We start from the raw sequence: 17,521 nt of genomic DNA, 5'->3' as shown, positions 1-17,521 counted from the left end.
TACACCTACTAAAACCAACTCCTCATGTTTATGTGGCATGTATAGCCAGACAGTATAATGAGGTGTTCTACAGGTTAGAGAGCTTAGAATGGAAATATAATGAAGCAGGGGATTTGAACTGCAACAAGCATTAGGTGACAGACAGAACTGTGGCATAGCTAAATGATAGACTGCACAACGTTATAAAACACATCAAATCCAATTCCATTTAATTAAAAATTAGCAACTAGCCTCAATTGCGCCTGCATGGAACAGAGATTACTCTTGGCTTTTGGGGTAAATATCAACATCTAGACTTTAAAATAAAAAAATAAAAAAAAAAAAAAAATGGTGATTGTGCTCGCATTATGTGGTGAGTTGAATGGCAAGTGAGAGACTAAAATGGGTTCAAAGGATAATCAGTAAGGAAAGCTGGCACCTACCAACACTTGTTGCAGGTGTCATGCACAATATCGAGCCTGCCCATCATGCATTGCAACAGGGAGTGAATAGGGAAGAGAAAAAAAAATCAAGAAAACCAATTACAAGTGTTATATAGTCAGACAATATTGGATTAAACTTGGATATGAACAAACTACACTCTGAATATGGTACCTGTTGGATTTAATATGGTGAGTTTAACTGAATTTTGAATCAATATTGTTTAGAAATAATTGCATAATGCACACATCACTGTTTCTGTTATCACACGTACTGTGCAGAATATAAATCCTTTGCAGAGATTGTTTGGAGCACTTGGTACTCTGCCTGTTCAGACTCAGTTTACGGTTTATCACTCACTGCTCCGTTAAATAGAAGGGCAAATTAAACACCACCAGTGGTCCCATTTTCCTGTCAGCGGCATAGCAGCTGTGTACATGCTGGTAGTTTTGAATGACCTGCTTTCAAAATCCTCAACTTGTGTAGCAGTGACCTGACTGTCCAATAGAGTGGGACATATGAGATTTTGAGCATCCGAATCTCTCACAGGAGGGAATCGATGGCAGGCTATTCTTAGGCTGTCAGATGAGAATATGGGACACAGTGTAAGATGACTATGCAGTGGCCAGAAACATCTAGATCAAATAAGCTGTGTGAGTGTGTATGTGTGTGTGTGCAAAGTATACATACACACATGCACTTCAGTTCATGCAGTTCCGTTTATCCATCAGTGAATCATACAATTTCAGTACAAAATTATGACTAGGATGTTGTAGTTTTGTGACATAATATGAGCCGACAACCAGGAGGGATGGGATCACTGCCACAAACATGGATTAGAAGGAGGTTTGAGCCTTACCTGATGGTATGAAGGCAGCCTGCTGCTGAAACTGCATGTTGGCCAGGGCCTGTTGGTACTGGAATACACCAGCATTGAACATAGTGGTGGCACCGTTGGCTTTTTCAAGTGCAGGTCTCTTTGGTAAAGGAGGCAAGACAGGAGGGAGCCCCTGATGGAGGGGGGGGACAACACCAAAATAAAGGGATGGGAGTGAGGGAAATCAAAGGATGGTAGCAGTGACATTCAGGACAGAGAGAAGAAAGAATTTCATTAGAAGATAAAGTTGCCCTTCAAAACAGCTATTACAAACACTGGCAAGCAAGCAGTGGACTACACTAACTGTCTGAGCAAGAGCTATCTGAAACCTAGAAACAAAACAACAAACAGCAAAAAACACTACAGTAGAAGTAAAGTAGAGCTTTTCATTAACAGGGACAAATTATTATAGTGGCTATAATACAAATTATTGTAATGATTGTGTGATAGAAGTGATGTAGTTAGGGAAAGCTGCACTGCCAGCTCCATGATAATTATAGACTATCATGACACCTTTAACAGTTACACATGCAATATGGGAGGAACAAGATCATGCAAAGATTACCACAACCTTATTAGACAATAAAATATTATATTTACATGCCCCCATTTTTTGATTTTGAGTCCTACTTTAGGTGATGAACTGATCAATGTTGACAAATAGTTCTTATTCTTTTCATGTTATGGAATTTTTTGCAAAATGTTGCACAATAACAAAAGTGATGGCTTTCTTCAATCAGTTCATCCCCCCTCAGTGTTCCTCATTTAATCATTATCTACTGTTCTTTTTTTAAATTTTTTTTATTTTTTAGCCAGAACTACAAAAAGTATCTACTACACCACAGCTACATGCCAAGCTAAAAGGTGAAAGGTCATAGTACCAGGTCAAAAGTTGCGTCGAGGGGTCGCTTCGGTGATTTGACAGCCGACTGAGTCTTAATTAGCAGGCAGCGAGCACATGATGGCAATGGGCCAATGGGGTTCAAGCGCATTAACATAAACCAGCAAGCGGAGGTGCGTCATGGGGGCAGCAGTGCAGTGTGGGTTGGTGAGAAAAAAAACAAACAAAAAACAAACAAACAAATAAAAAAACAAATCATTGGAATGCAATATACAACAATAACAAGACTAGGGCATGCACATTCATGGCTTTAGGGTTACTGAAAAGGGTTATGGCCCCACAATTTATTACCAGAGGACATTTCTGTTTAATAATCTACAGTAAGATTAATAGAGATGAGCCAAAGAGAGAGCAATTCAACAAGTTTTGTAAAATCTAAAACATCCAGGATTATTACGCAGAATACACTTCAGTCATTGTATAACATAATCCTGGCTAATCCCAAAACGCCCTGAAAAGAAACTGTAATTATTGCCGATGAACTCGATCCTAACCCCTGTTCCTGTGCTAGTTTTCAAGCTGCTTCCTTTGTGTCTGCTTCTGTCTATCAGCTTATATTAATACCAAGACTCAGAGTTACGGGGTAACTTTTATTAAGCTGTCATAGCTGAGGCTCGTATGAAAATGAATATTCAAAGCAACGTGTTTGCAAATGTGAGCAAAGCTAATAAAGATTATTACATTCATATCCGTGGTCACCATTTCATATTATCTCCATCTAGTTATTGGATTTAATATGTTAGTATCTCATGTGAAGTGTATAAACACAATTTGTCTCTGAATTGTCTGTTATGATTAAAGCCTGCATCAGTTGTAAAGGTTAACTGAAGGCTCTCTGCATGAAGACATTTATTCTATAGCACAGGGTTATTCAATAAGAATGAACCGATTTCATGACGCATTGCTTCAGTTCTCAAGCATCATCATGGAATGAGTCAGTGACCATTTGAAAGAAGAGTTTTCTAAGTTTGAATGGTTTGAACTTTTTTAAATGAAAAGGTGCCCCAACAATGGATTAGTCAGAAGGGGGCCCAAGACCTTGCTCTTTGTGCTTGGCCTGCGAGATCCCCAGACCTCACTGTGTGTGATTTTTTCTTGTGGGGGATACGTAAAAGGTCGAGTTTATGTTCCACCACTACCCACTAACCTCGATGACCTTAAACATCGAATAACAACTGCGATCAAGTCAGTGGATCATGATATGCTTTTTTTTTTTTTTTATCAATTTTTATTTATTTTCATTGTGCATCTCCAGACGTACAATACAAAAATAAATACAGAAATTTACATTTTATGATATAAAATTTTGTGACACACAAAGTATAAACCCCACCCCCTAGAACCAATGGCGACCCCTATACCAACCCAACCCTCCCTGGTCTGGGGGGAATTCTCTTATCGCATTGATGTTGCCCGTGCTGCAGGTGGTGGCCACGCTGAACACTTGTAAGACAGGAAATAAAAGTTGACTGTGAGTAGAACACTTGTGACTTGGCTGGAGTTTTCTATTGCTTTTTATTACTAAAATATTGCACAATGAAATCAGTTCATTCTTTTTGAATAACCCTGTATTTCCTTGACCTAAATGTCTCACTGTGAAATTGAATTACAGAAAAAATAAATAAAAGCTTCATTGTTGCATCACAGTAAAGTGAATAAACCTATGGAATGTAAAGTGCAGTCATTTATATACAGCAAATTATACAACTAATAAAGCAGCAAAACAAGGAAGAGCAGGGTAGGGGAGCAATAGGCTCAGTCACAGACCAGCATGATCACTACATTCTGCTGCTAACAAAGCCCACATTAACTCTGTATCTTCCTATAGCAGGAACAGCAGAGACTGAAATGTGTGCTGAGAGCTTGAGTCGAAGCAAAGGGTAGATGATGTTGACTCTAGCAACTCTGTACATATCACAGTAGAAAACAAAGGCTCCTATCTCAGAATACGAATGTTTGTGGTTCAGTGTTTGTGCTCCAATAAGTCACACAGGATTATACGGGTTATGTTTATCTGGCGTTCATTAAGAGTACAAGAGCTTTAGGGTTTGTTCTGGTCACCACATGAGAAAAGGAGTCTGTTACAGTAGATGATCCTCAGCTTTGGAGCGTCACCTCTGGACAGATACCTACCATGGCTGCAGCGGCCGCAGCCTGGTTGACTTGGTGTTGGGCGGCTTTTATCTTGGCCTGCAGGTGAGCTGGAGGGTGAAAGTACTTGCACTTCTCCCTAGAGCAGCGACCTTTAATGTAGTCCATACACACAGTGACGGTGTTGTCGTTGGTGTCAATCATAGTGCTATCTGCAGGGTGAGCAAAGCGACAGTCGTTCTCCCCACGTGTACAGTTACCCCGCTGGTATTCCCGACATACCTGGTGCACACAAACACACGCACAGTGTTTGTAAAGACAAATACAAACAAATGATTTTTGCAAAATACAGAGAGGAAAGGGCTTGAAGGGGGGAATCTGGTTGTTTTCAGAGTGGGGCTTTGCCACATATGTGTTGATAACATTTAGTGTAAATATGGATATGAATATATTATTACTATATTACTATATAGGGCAATATAGAATATTATATGTATTTGTATTAAAAATGTTTATGTGTTTTGTTTGTTGTTTTAGTTGTTTTAGTTTTTATTAATATCTGGGATTAATATCTGGTAGGATAATTTGTAAATGAGTACTATCATATTAGTGTATATAGGAAAAAGAATGTGTGCTATTGTTATATTATTATTATTATTATTATTATTATTATTATTATTATTATTATTATTATCATTATTATTATTATATTGATATTCATATAAAATAAAAATTGCTATATCGTGATCATAAGGAATAGAGATTGGGGGTAGGAGTACATAAGTTTTTACTTCTTCCTACCCCTTTTCAAGCATGTATAATTTTATTTCATTTATTTTATTTATCTTATAATTATTATTATTATTTTTTTTTTTTTTTCTTTTGCTTGCTTATCAACCTTTTATATACTAGTACTTATATTTTGTTGGTTGATTTTTTGTTTTGATTTCACTGTCTACATGTTTGAAATAAAGATTTCAATCAATCAAACAGTCATTTATATACTTTCAGATGTTTTACTTGAGAGCAATCCTAACTGAGCAAACTCACATCATATCATCAATGTTACTGCATATAGTCCGAAAAAGCACACATTATGAAGTTAATGCACTAACTGTTACGTCACATTTGATGAACTAATCCATCTCTTCAGTCATTTGAGAACTTGACAGTCACTTTACCAGACAGAGCTAACCAATCTTAATGACAGGCTGAGCCATTACAATTGATTGATAAGCAGAACAGACTGTAACCAGGGTTTACAGACTCATCAATCACATAACATTTATCCATAATTCAAATGAACTGTGCTGCCGTTCTTCCCGAGGCGGACAGAAGAGGGCAGCATCTGCGTGGACAGTGCGGAAAGTAAGCGCCAGCCTGAATGTGGAGGCTCAATGAGGCTCATGGGAAATATGAGGCTGGTTATCCCCATGGGAGGCTGTAGCCCGTAGACGTAATCATCGACCCATACACACAAACACACCCATACAAGGTGCACATATAAATTATGAGACAGCGTTTTTTTCCCCCCGCAGAATTAAATTTTGACACTTTAAGAGCTGTGCAATAACTTAAGATTTCTGTTTGAGCACAGCCAGAGACCGTTGAGTCTCAATTGCAGGCTCAGAATACTATCCAAACCAAATAAAATGTAATTTCATGGTACATTGTATCGATCTATCAGTTATTTTGATTGAACAAGCCATTTACCAAATGTCTGTTTACCAGTCTTACTGTCTGCATGCATAAAGGATTTGATTGGTGGTGGACCGGCTGCCAGACAAAAGGCCACCGGCGTTGTTATCTACAAACTAACCCTGCTCCGTCTCCTGTCATGACAGCTCATCATCCACAATCACCGATCTGTATGAGCAATGGGACCAGGATTCTCTCTGTGTGTCTGACTCTCCATGCTCTTATGTACCTCTATCACGCACTCACTCAGCATTCACATCTGAATACACCTACACATGCACACACACACACACAGAAATTCACCACTACTGCCACCATCATTGCTGCTGCTACTGGTCTTATTTAAAAAAAAAAAAAAAAAAAAGCGAGACTGCCTTGTTGTCAGGCAGATGTTGGAGAAGCGGGTGTGGGAGGGAGGAAACAAGAGAGAGAGAAAGGCAAAATGTAAGAGTGGCTGATGAATAAGAAGTAAAGGACAGAGAGATGGAATCAGGGAGACAGAGTGGGAGCCTTTGGAGAGTAAGTGTGGCTGACACAGAAAACAAAACAAAACAAAAAAAAAACTCAAGAAAAAGGGAAGGAATAAATGGAAGCAATTGGATGTAGCCTGCACCAGGTGTGTATTTGTTAACAGTGGTTAATCATGCATTAGAGACAGCTAAACAAGTGAAAGTGCTTAGTTGGACAAACACATAAAGGGCTTGTTAATCATATTTCTGTCCCCATGGTAACTGTCCCTCAGGACCATTTGCATCACCATGGTCGCAGGTCAGAACATATGACTTCATGCATATTGAAACGCTGTAGTATAGATTCATACGACGCTGGAAGAGAGAGAAAACAATTGTCTCCTAAAATAGGTATCTCTATCAGCCTCAAGGAACACAGCCTGTAACAGATCTACTAACGGGTATGTGGTCCGCAGAATTTCAGCTATGTTTATTTTGAACGACACACATCAGAAAGTAAAATATGGCTGGCCCTTTTTCGACGGTATTTTTAGCAAACCTAGTTCTCGACAAATTAGGCTAGGATATGAATTCTGTTGGTCAAAAACCCTCGGCAGTACATACAGACTGAGCCACAATGCAGGACTGACCACCGGGAAAGGGAAAGCACTGAGAATGAGCAGATTTTCCCCTATACTGCCAATTACTGCATTTGCCTAATAAATATTTCATCTCCGTTTGTCTTGCTTGCTGGAGTTTGATACAGAATGATATCAGTTCCATGTCAGATGATTGGTTCAGTCTTGCATGAATAAAGAGATGTTTGTTCTTCTTGTAGCATTGTGTCTAGCAAATCTTACAGAGTTCTGATCCTTCACACTTTTCTAACCAAGTAAGTGAAGAAGTAACTGATTAAAATGACTCTACCTATTTTAACAAAGTACATATTTTGTCACCTTTTGAGTATTTTATTTAAGTATGCCCATTTGACCAGACTTTGGATAAAATATGAAAGGTGGTCAATAGAGACAAATATCTTTTTAGCAATTTAACCCTAACAGACAAAAAATAATTTTTCTGGTGATTTCTCATACATTTAATCTTCCTGACAAGTAATTTCTCACCATTAATTAGCTTGTTGCTGTCGAGTGGAAACCTTGTAAGTCCATTTTGTTTTGTCTTGTTTTGTTTTTTTATTGATCAGTCTTCACTTTGGCCTGATGGTTTTAGAACTATTTAACCAAAGAAAAGTGTTGAAAATGGCTTGTAACTACATCTCTTAACTCCATTCATTTATTTACAATATACATTGTTTTTCCAGCTTCCTGAAAAATAAACATTTTGGACATATGAGGTTTCTGTCCGACAGTGACGATTGGTATTTTTCCAGTGAAAAGCAGGTTTTTTTCCTATGTTTGATTTATATACCATGAACACATCGAAAGCTTATTATATGAGAACAGAGGGCACAAAGTATATCATCAACTGTACATAAAAACAAGCGTCTATGACCACTGTCATTTGTCAAACTACATGGACTCCTCTGTTGAATCAGTGTTGCAGAAAATGACTGATTGATGAATGTTTTTACTTTCACTGCGGAGCCTCTGAACATTCAAACAAGACATTTCTGATGTTGCTGAAAAGCTGAGAAACTTTACCTCAATTATTTAATGGTTCAAACGTTACAAAACATCTCAGATCTGTAGATGCTTTAGGTATCCAGTGGCTTTTTAGGTCTTTGAGGGTTAAACGATCTTTTTTTTTTTCAGGGTTTGAAAGAATATCTTGTGACATATGATACATATCACCAACACCAAAACGGTCACAGTCTTGGTACATTAAACTTTAATCTCTGACGTCACCAACAAGACTTTTGAGTGGGTCATCCTTCTCTTTGTGTATTTTCACCGTCAACTTTCTTGCTTTGTAAAACTGTCCACTATTGACAAACATCATATGCATAAATGATGCCATAATTTAAATAAGATCAAAAATTTACTTGTCTTTTCACATTTTTAAATTCTAAAATAATGTCCCATAGAAGGGGCAAGACTTCAGTTTTCTATTTTGAAGAATTTTACCTCCAACAATAATGACTAAAAGAATAAAACTGAATTGTCTCTATTACACGGTATTGAAAAAGTCTCCTATGCCAAGACAGCAAGTCGGTTTCTCCTTCCACACCAGGTGGTCAAGATTAAATTCCACACTTAAAGACTTAAACAAATCTGAATCTCAGTCACAGACGGTCACATTTACTCAGAATCATTTACTTAATCACCTCTTCTTTGTTTTTGTTACCTTTGTCTCTCCTTTGTCAGCCCCTCCCAAGATGACCACAACAGGTCTGCAAATTGATTTCCAATCTCCCCCAGCGTCTCTTTTTCCTGTTATTGACCTGTTCCCTGACTCTGCATGTTGTCCACTCATTTATCGGCACCGGAGACTTCCTCAGCCTCGCCCCCATAAATTACCAAGCTACCTAACGTTACATTTAAAATGTAACCTTCCTAACGTTCTTACCCACCTCCTGCCTGCTTTCAACGATTTCCTCATTATTCGGCTGCAAGTGTTTCCCGGGTGGGGCTGCATAATGGATGAGATTGACTTACTGCCCAATTAATGATTATCTGAACACAGCTCGAGGACCAGCACTCATCAAGTTTCAGATGACTGATCGCTTTCATAGAAGTATTAAAGATTTTTTCTGAAAAACACACTGGTACAGGGCTTGTGCCAAATAACGCCGCCTCCAGCCTGTTGATAAGATGCAGCATTGACAACAGTAATGTTTGCAGAGAGATACTCTCATTACTGTCTTTTTCTCTTTGCTTAAGCCTGGGTAATGACTGTATTATGGTAATGGGATGTAGTTACTGTAACAGAAGCTGTGTACCAGCTACATAATTAACATCTACAAACAGAAACTGTTGAGGCAAGACTTTCTAACCCGTGCTTTTAATATTCAAACAGGCACAGTTCACATTTCAAAGCCCAATCTGTTTGTATAGATGGCAGAAATAATGTCACTGGGTTTAATGTTTACTGGAGTTTTGTTAATCTACTTTTTAATCTATGACTGATATTAGAGGCATAAGATAATTATGCAGATCCTCTCATGTGTGTGATCAACAGTGTGAGTGAAGCAGTCATATCCTTTTTACCTGAACACACATTCAGTGCGTACGTGTGTGTGACTGTGTGTGTTTCTCACCTCCAGTCTGTCTGTTCTCATAAGTTTCTGTGCAGCAGCAGCAGCAGCAGCTGGTACAGGGACACTGGGGTTGCTGGTAACCAGTACAGGAGCACTGGGCAGGATGTCAGCAGGCATCAGGCCGGGTGACACAGGACCAAGGTAGGGGTTAAATGCAGCAGCCGCTGCCGCAGCAGCATTGGCATTGGTTGCAAGGCTGGGTGTGACTGAAAACATGGGCTGTGGGCAGAACGAGAGAATAGGTTCAAACAGACAAAATGATACAACCAGGACACATATGTACACATTACACCTGTTAGAGCCTCACTACTCTGGCTCCCTGTTTGTTTTAAGATTGATTTGAATTTGATTTGATTGATTTTATTGATTACTTTTACATCACCTGCCTTGTGATTCTATTTTAGACCTTTTAACTCCATATCAACTGGTGCACAATCTGTGACCCTTTGCCAAAGTGTTCTGTCTGTACACGTATCCAGGATGAAATCTAAAGGGACCTTCACAGTTTTGACCCCAAAGGTCTGGAATGACCTGGTCAACAAAATCAGGTTATCTGAATCAGCATCCACCTCAAAACATACTTTATCAGAGGGCACATCCTGATTTTTTCTGAGCTGCTTGTTTGAATTTTTATATATTTGATGTATATAACCTTTTTTTACATCCTATTTACTACAGAGTCTCTGTAAAGCACTTTGTACTTGTTTGAGAAGTGCACTATAAACAAAGATTATCATTACCATAATTATTACAAACTCCAGAAATGAAGATGGTTTACGCTTAATTATTTCAACCCGTATGTATAATGCCATCTGTCCACACTCCTACTCAAACGAACCCTTGATGATATATGAGAAGAGGTGAAACAAGAGATGTAGATGTTTTTAACAAGCAAGCACAAGGTAAAAACTACTGCTGGAGATAATGAGAGAAAGAATATGGGGAAAAAATAGTCATCATTAGGCTTATAAGAGGATAAGAATACAATATGGGTTCCTTGATCATTGTTTGTCTTGTGTTAACACCAACACCATAATAAGATCTAGGCTCTGTATGTGGCACCACCTTCTCCCATGCGCAGATCAGATAGAATCACATGCTTCACACACCAGAGATCACAGACATATAGAGGAAATGAACATGTGGGGAGTCTAGCTGTGTTCAATGTGTGAGGTGCACAGGGGCTGTACTGAACAAAACACTACGACAATGTACCCCAGTTTGAAAGAGAAGACGTCCTTGCTACAGCTCCGTCATTTGCTTTCTGTGGGAGCGAGTCTACGGAGTGCACTAGCTGACATAGCGCACTGGAAGTTTTCCCTGCACGTTCCTGACCTCAGCCCCAGTCTGAGGATTGTCTCTTGAGCCCCTGCCAACACGACACAGTGAGTAATAGAGCAGCAGCAGCCAGGGCTGGACAGCTACATTCCTCCCAAAACCTCCTCACTGCTCTGGGATGACTCAGAAAATCAGGAATAATGGCAGGACTTTTTAATTCTTCCAGTATTGCTCTCTGGAATGTCTGAAGAATTATGTCCTATCACAAAGCGCTATGGAAAAGTAGATGTGTTTCAAGCTGCTCGGATATCAGTTCGGGATATTCGCAGCTCATGGTTGGGATGAAATAAGTATGAGGTCATTGAAAAGACTCACAGTCATAAGGTTTTACTGATGTAATGATGTCATGAGGCAAACAGTTTGTGACCTTGCTAATGGTCATTTCTGGTTTTCTATGGTCTACTAAACATCCATTCATGTGTAATAGTGATATGACAGCATACATTTATGCCATAAATCACAATAAAAACTGAAATACTACCACTTAGTGGTGGCTCTATTTTTAACACTGTCCTCAGTTTTAATACTCTGATTCTGAGTATGAAAGTGACAAAGCAGTGTGATCATCTCACCTCAAGAAAGTTTTCCTTTTCAATAACGTTACTCAATATGAGCCTGATTGCTAACATTCTACATTGAATTTTGGCTTCAAGCTGACATTGAATTAGCATTTCAATAATCAAGGTCAAATGTTCCTGTGCAATGTCAAAATAATATGAAATAAAACTAAAAGCAAAAGCACATAAACACTAAGTTTGGAGAAATGTAACTGTAGAACTATTTATTGTCATATATTTATGTAACTGTGCTATAATTCAGTGTTTCATTTCATTTCATTCATTTCATTCATTTATTCGTTCATTCCAATCTAAATGATTGGAAAGGAGCAGGATGAAGAAAACTTATAATACCCGCCCCTTTCTTGAAATATCTGCTTACATCAGATAAGTTGCCGTTACAGTTATTACTATAAACAGTTTACCTGATAGTCAATGCAAATAAAATAAATCCAACATCCATAAGTTGAATTATGTCATGACATGTTTTTATAAAGCTTCTCTATTCTTTCCCTATACAGCCTCTTAAGCTGAAAAATATTTGTACAGCTCTTCTCTTCCACTGCCAAAGAATTCCACATCCTGACACCCACAACAGAAATACACATTTTCTTCACATTAGTCTGCACCCTTTGTTGTTTAAAATTAAACCTCCTTCTATGTTCTTCATCCTGTGATACTAAAACAAATAATCTCTACAAGTTTGCAGGCAAAAGTCCGTTTCTCGCTCTAAACACAATCAGCAATGTCCTTAATTCAACCAACTCTTTAAACTTAAACAATCCTGATTTTGCAAATTATGTCCATAGTCCAAGGTTTACTCATAAAATACAAGATTTATTACTTTTATTTATTTAAGGCAATCCATTACTACTTAATACATGATGTTTTATAGATTTTATATTCCAGTGAAACTTGAGTTTTGCAGTATGTGCACAATGTCACCAAAATATAAGATTTCACAGTATTTGATTTTAAATATGTTTTGTAGCAGCCCTTGCAACAAGAACCATTCTGAACCATTTTAGACAAATTTACTGTACTTTTAATAACAGAAGTGATAAAGTACAGTCACTTCCTGGTTTGACATGCCATTTTTTTCTCTTTTCACAATAGTTCATTTAACTTCTACACACAACATACATCAATGAGCTGAACTGTATCTTTGAGTGATACAGTAAACAGATGTACCTGTACTGTGGGCTACACACTGACCTGGGATCTGTAATAAAAAGCATCAGGAGCCCCATCACTTACAGTCAGCTGTAATGGACCCTAATTACTTCACTCTGTGCAGCTCCAAGTGTGAAATGAAAGCATTCTCCTACACACATGACAGGGGTGCAGCTACAGACAAAATAAGTGGAGGAGTAGCAAATAAAATGTAGTAGATATACTAAAAGAGAGGCCAGGAAACAAAGCTTAGGCACAAGGGAGAGATGGAGGAGGAAATCTCAGCAAAGATGGTTCCTGGAAAGGCTAGCACCCGGTCTTAGCCTTTGTTCCTTTTGCAGACACCGTGGCTCCGTTTTCTTGACTTTTCTTTGTAGTGCAGGTCTAAAGCCATCTCTCTCACTGCTGCTATCTCCTTCACTTTACCTACCTGTCTTTGCTCTGTCCATTTATCTCTTCCTGCCTTGCTCAGTCCTCTCTTTCTTCTTCTGCTGTGTCCTTCTCTGTCAGCCTGTCTTCCTTCTACTCTCCTTACTTTCTCTCCCCTCATGACACAAACAGAAAGGGAAAGCTTTGCAGTCCCAGGGAGATCTATTGCTCCTTTAAACCCCTTTTCATGGTTTCCTCATCTCAATAGACCTCTCGACTCAACCCCTCTTCCCCAGATAAGGGTGATAAGCCATCGGGCAAATGTGTACGAGTGTGCATGTGGGTGTCCAAGCATGCAACATCTGAAACTCTTTTGAATAGTCTCAGACAAATTCACTTCTCTGCTCTCACTTTGGCGTAAAGGCAGAAAAGAAGAGACAGAGGAATTCCTTCAAGCCTGACTGACAGGTCTCATTGACTCTGTAAGGTCTCATGGACGGCCCAGGAAGGATTCATTTGAGCAGACTGACTGGGGCTCTAGCCATCACCTTGAAGCTCTTTGAAGCATGCGGCATTCTGACAAAGCATTTTCTGATGTAATATACAGCATGCGTGTGTGAATGCGCTCCCAGATATTTGTGGCTGTACGTTGGTGATGATATGATAAAATATGATATGTTATTGATCACACCACAGTGAAGGGAGGGATGGAGTGGTACCATTCTTCAGACATTGCTTATTCAATCTCCTCTGACACTATGTTGATGAAAAAATCATTATTTTATTTCTCCTCCAGCTCATTTGGCTCCTCATACATGATTATAGCATTTATATGTTAATACTGGCTGAAGTTATCTGGAAAAACAGCCTGCCATATACTGGCTGTCAAAATCAGTACAGGATGAGTGGTGACCTTTATAAGATCATGTTTGTTCTCATGATTGGATATAACAGCTCGGTATCTACTACCGCACTTTTTCTTACTGAATCTGCACTTAGATTTAATTTAAAATCACCTAAAACACACGAGGTGAAATTTAATGTAAAAGCAATTTATGATACCTCTAATTCTAATATAACAAGCACATCTCTAGTACTTTTTAACATCCGATAGTTCAACAGTCAGGGTGCCTTTTCAGGAGAAAATTCCCATATTTATTATATTTCAATATGATCTGTCAGTTGTCTTATTGTTTTTTTTGTCACTGAAAAAAAAAACAAAAACAAAAAAACCAAGCCAGGGGCAGCTGTGGCCTAGATGGCTGGAGAGTCGGCTTGTGACTGATTGATTCCTTGGACTGGTGGTTGATGTGCCCTTGAGCAAGGCACTTAACCTCCCCAGGTGCCTGACATGCCAAGCCCACTGCTCTTAGTAGGCAGTGTGTGTGGGATGCATGATCTAGTGATGGGTTAAAGGCAGAAGGTAAATTTTGGCGTGTGGTGCATGTTTACGTGTGTGACAAACTACTACCGACAAAATATTCTATTCTATTCTATTCTGAAAATTTCAACAGTTACTCTATACTGTTTTATTTAATTGATTATGTTTATCCAATTACATTAAAAAGTATTATATGTAACATTTCAACTCCATCCATTTGTAGCGACTGAGATATGTAACATTGTTGACTTGTGTACTTACACTATGTCCCAGACACTTAAAATTCGGAGATATTCAAACAAAACAAAAACAATGATGATGTATTTTTTACAACCATCTCCTTTTGCCCTTTTTTTTCAGGCATTCAAGCACCTGATTCTGTTACACATTTACATTTTGTGTTTTTTGACCCAGTGAGGCATCTACAACCATATTTTTTTCTTCAGTTTTATTCAATATAATGGTTTGTTTTATGCAGGGAAAAATAATAAACATTGTCTTTTACTTCTGACATATTCTTTACTGGTGTTTACTTGCAGGGCTGCATTCTCAAGTTTGGGCAAATCATCCTGATTGTTTCTTCCTTATGACAGATGATCAATCTGGCTTGATTCTAATTTATCATGTGCAGGTATTGTGACCTTGACATGATTTCTCCTTGTGGCATTTCACATAGATTTTCATCAGCAATAGTTGTGAAAAACACTCCTCCCATCACCCCACACATATTCCACACTGTCATTAAACTACTTCTTATTTTATGGCTTGACTGGGAGACCCCTGGCCAGAGATATGACATAGTGTGCATTTTATTTCAGATTGCTTGAAAGACTTTTACCGCCCGTATGCTATGAGAGAAAGACCTTTCAGTCCAGTCTAACTCTCTTATCCCTGAGAGCTTGAATACCCTGTGTGTTACTTGCAGGTATGTGTAAATTAAATATGTTGGCGCATGTATCAGCTCACCACTGGCTGTAGCTGTGTACCAGGCATCATGGCGTTGGCGAGCTGCATTTGCTGGGCCAGCATGGCCATGTTTTTCTGCTGGATGAGGTTGTTTCTTCCATTGATCTCCAGCTGGGTCTTTAGGTGGGGAGGAGGATGCAGGTACTTGCAGTTCTCCCTGGAACAGCGGCCCTGAGGAGGAAAGGATATAAAAAATGGGGAGGTGTGAGGAGGATAGAGATATTGCAAGAGGCGAGTGAGAATAGCGCTTCTCTTAACTGTTGCCTAATGTAAAGAAGTAATGAGCCTTGACTCAAGTTGCTGCCCTCTCATTTGGCAGGGTCTGACCTACCAGCCCTGACATCTGGTTTGTTGTACAGAAGACCGATCAGTTCTGCCTTCTTTCCCTTCTTTGCAAACTAAACTGTGCACTCACAACCTTCCCCTATTTCCTTATGGTCCCACTGAGAGACAAATTAGCTCCATGACCAGAGATAAAGAGGATTAGCCGTATATCTGTTTCCTCTTACAGATTTTAATGCACAAAAGAGACAGAGACAAAGAGAATGATGAACTGTTCCAAAACCCTGTCCTCTTTGTACAGCGATTGGCTGTCATGTTACGTTAAATCACCTTTAAAACCCTCACAAGTACTAGTTAGTATAACATAAATAAAACTAATAAAGGAAGGTGCCATTACTCAACTCTAAAGAGACATGAATAAGGAACGTAAAAAAAGTATATATAAAAAAGAGGGAGTACATAAGAGGAACACACATTATACACACAGGAGGCTTCATGTTACCTTCATCTAAAACTTATACTTTAAAGAATACTATAATGTATAGGGCTGTTTTAATCTGGAACACATTACCCTTACAATCTAATAGCCAGATCCATTTAAAAAGAAATTAAGAACTGCAATTATTCAGGAGGAAATCAGTTTAGGCTGCATATGCAATTCTTTCTGTGACTGTGCGTCAGTATAATTGGGCAATTACATGTCCTTGTATATTTAGCCCACTAACTCTTACTAACCTTTCAATATTGATGCTAAAAGGGTGAAAAATCCTCTTTTTTAATCTTTGCCTATATTGTGGATTATCTTCAATGTGGTGTTTGAATATTACGTCTGTCTGAACCCTGGGAAACATTGCCTCGGGGCTGCACATTATGAGAAAAATCTGAAATGTAGATTCTTGCAGAAGCCACCAAATTGACACCAATTAATCCCAGCGTAGCTAACAACCAGCTATGGGTCCATCTTATTGGACATAATGTAACATCGACTTTACACAGTCATCACAAATCATGCATGCTCATATTGGCATAACTATGAAAATACAGTTTATTGGTTAATTGCACTGTATAAAGGCAATGACTGAGGGTGGTCATAAATAATGTTGTAAAGGAATGAAGAAATAAACAGGAAGTTTCTGAGTTTCAAGCAAAAGCAATCCTACGGTCTTAGTCCTTCAATGGCCATCACCTCGACAGAAGTCCCACTTAATGCCGGATGTTTTACAAGGTCTGCTGAATCACTATTGATCCCCTCCCAGTTGACACAAATGAGTTATATGTCAATTTTTACACAATTTCAAAAGAGAGCGGGCCAGGCGAACCGACGTCAAGATCCATACGCACATGATTGGAGACTTCTGTGAAAATAAACATGCACACATCACGACGCTCAATCTAATATTCTGTGGGTGTCTATAGAAAGTGCAGTATGTGTGCGAATGCTTGGTGCTCTGGGTGATTATATTCATCCAGCAGCCAGCAGCCCAAGGGGAGAAGGAGGGAATGTAATTTACACTCTCATAATGCCTGCTCCACTGAACACTCCCCCGGATAGGTGTAATATCTTAGATATCTCCACCTCTTTTTTCTCTCCCTTTCTCCTTCATTCCCTTCCTTTTGTCTCGATCCCCATACATCCCAAGCCCCACGCTGATATTTGCTCTCCTCATCCTGAATACAGAGCAGCGTAAGGCGCAGAGGTGCCGCTGTGATCTGTGTATCCGAACATGTACATGGATGTGTACAGAATGTACCGAGCACAAGTACTACCGTCTGTACCCACCACCATCCCTCTGTCTTCAGTT

At 39.0% G+C, this 17,521-nt stretch overlaps 1 protein-coding gene across 10 annotated transcripts in view; it reads right to left on the bottom strand.

Moving 5' to 3' along the window:
• The window catches only part of LOC115431834 (muscleblind-like protein 1), an 83,987-nt gene that overhangs the window by 6,123 nt on the left and 60,343 nt on the right, over nucleotides 1-17,521 (bottom strand). For 4 of the 10 annotated variants that reach the window (XM_030152495.1, XM_030152487.1, XM_030152488.1 and 1 more), the window contains exons 3-8: nucleotides 15,438-15,608; nucleotides 9,654-9,872; nucleotides 4,332-4,571; nucleotides 2,179-2,232; nucleotides 1,280-1,430; nucleotides 423-458 (exon numbers count right to left, since the gene is read on the bottom strand). In XM_030152495.1, coding sequence (XP_030008355.1) covers nucleotides 423-458; nucleotides 1,280-1,430; nucleotides 2,179-2,232; nucleotides 4,332-4,571; nucleotides 9,654-9,872; nucleotides 15,438-15,608 — 871 coding nt within the window. The remainder of the gene's footprint in view (nucleotides 1-422; nucleotides 459-1,279; nucleotides 1,431-2,178; nucleotides 2,233-4,331; nucleotides 4,572-9,653; nucleotides 9,873-15,437; nucleotides 15,609-17,521) is intronic. The other 6 variants (XM_030152497.1, XM_030152492.1, XM_030152490.1 and 3 more) reach the window with 5 other exon arrangements.

Source organism: Sphaeramia orbicularis, chromosome 13 (assembly GCF_902148855.1).
Source record: "Sphaeramia orbicularis chromosome 13, fSphaOr1.1, whole genome shotgun sequence".
NCBI classification, from domain to species: Eukaryota; Metazoa; Chordata; class Actinopteri; order Kurtiformes; family Apogonidae; genus Sphaeramia; species Sphaeramia orbicularis.
This window is presented reverse-complemented; position numbering and strand designations above follow the sequence as displayed.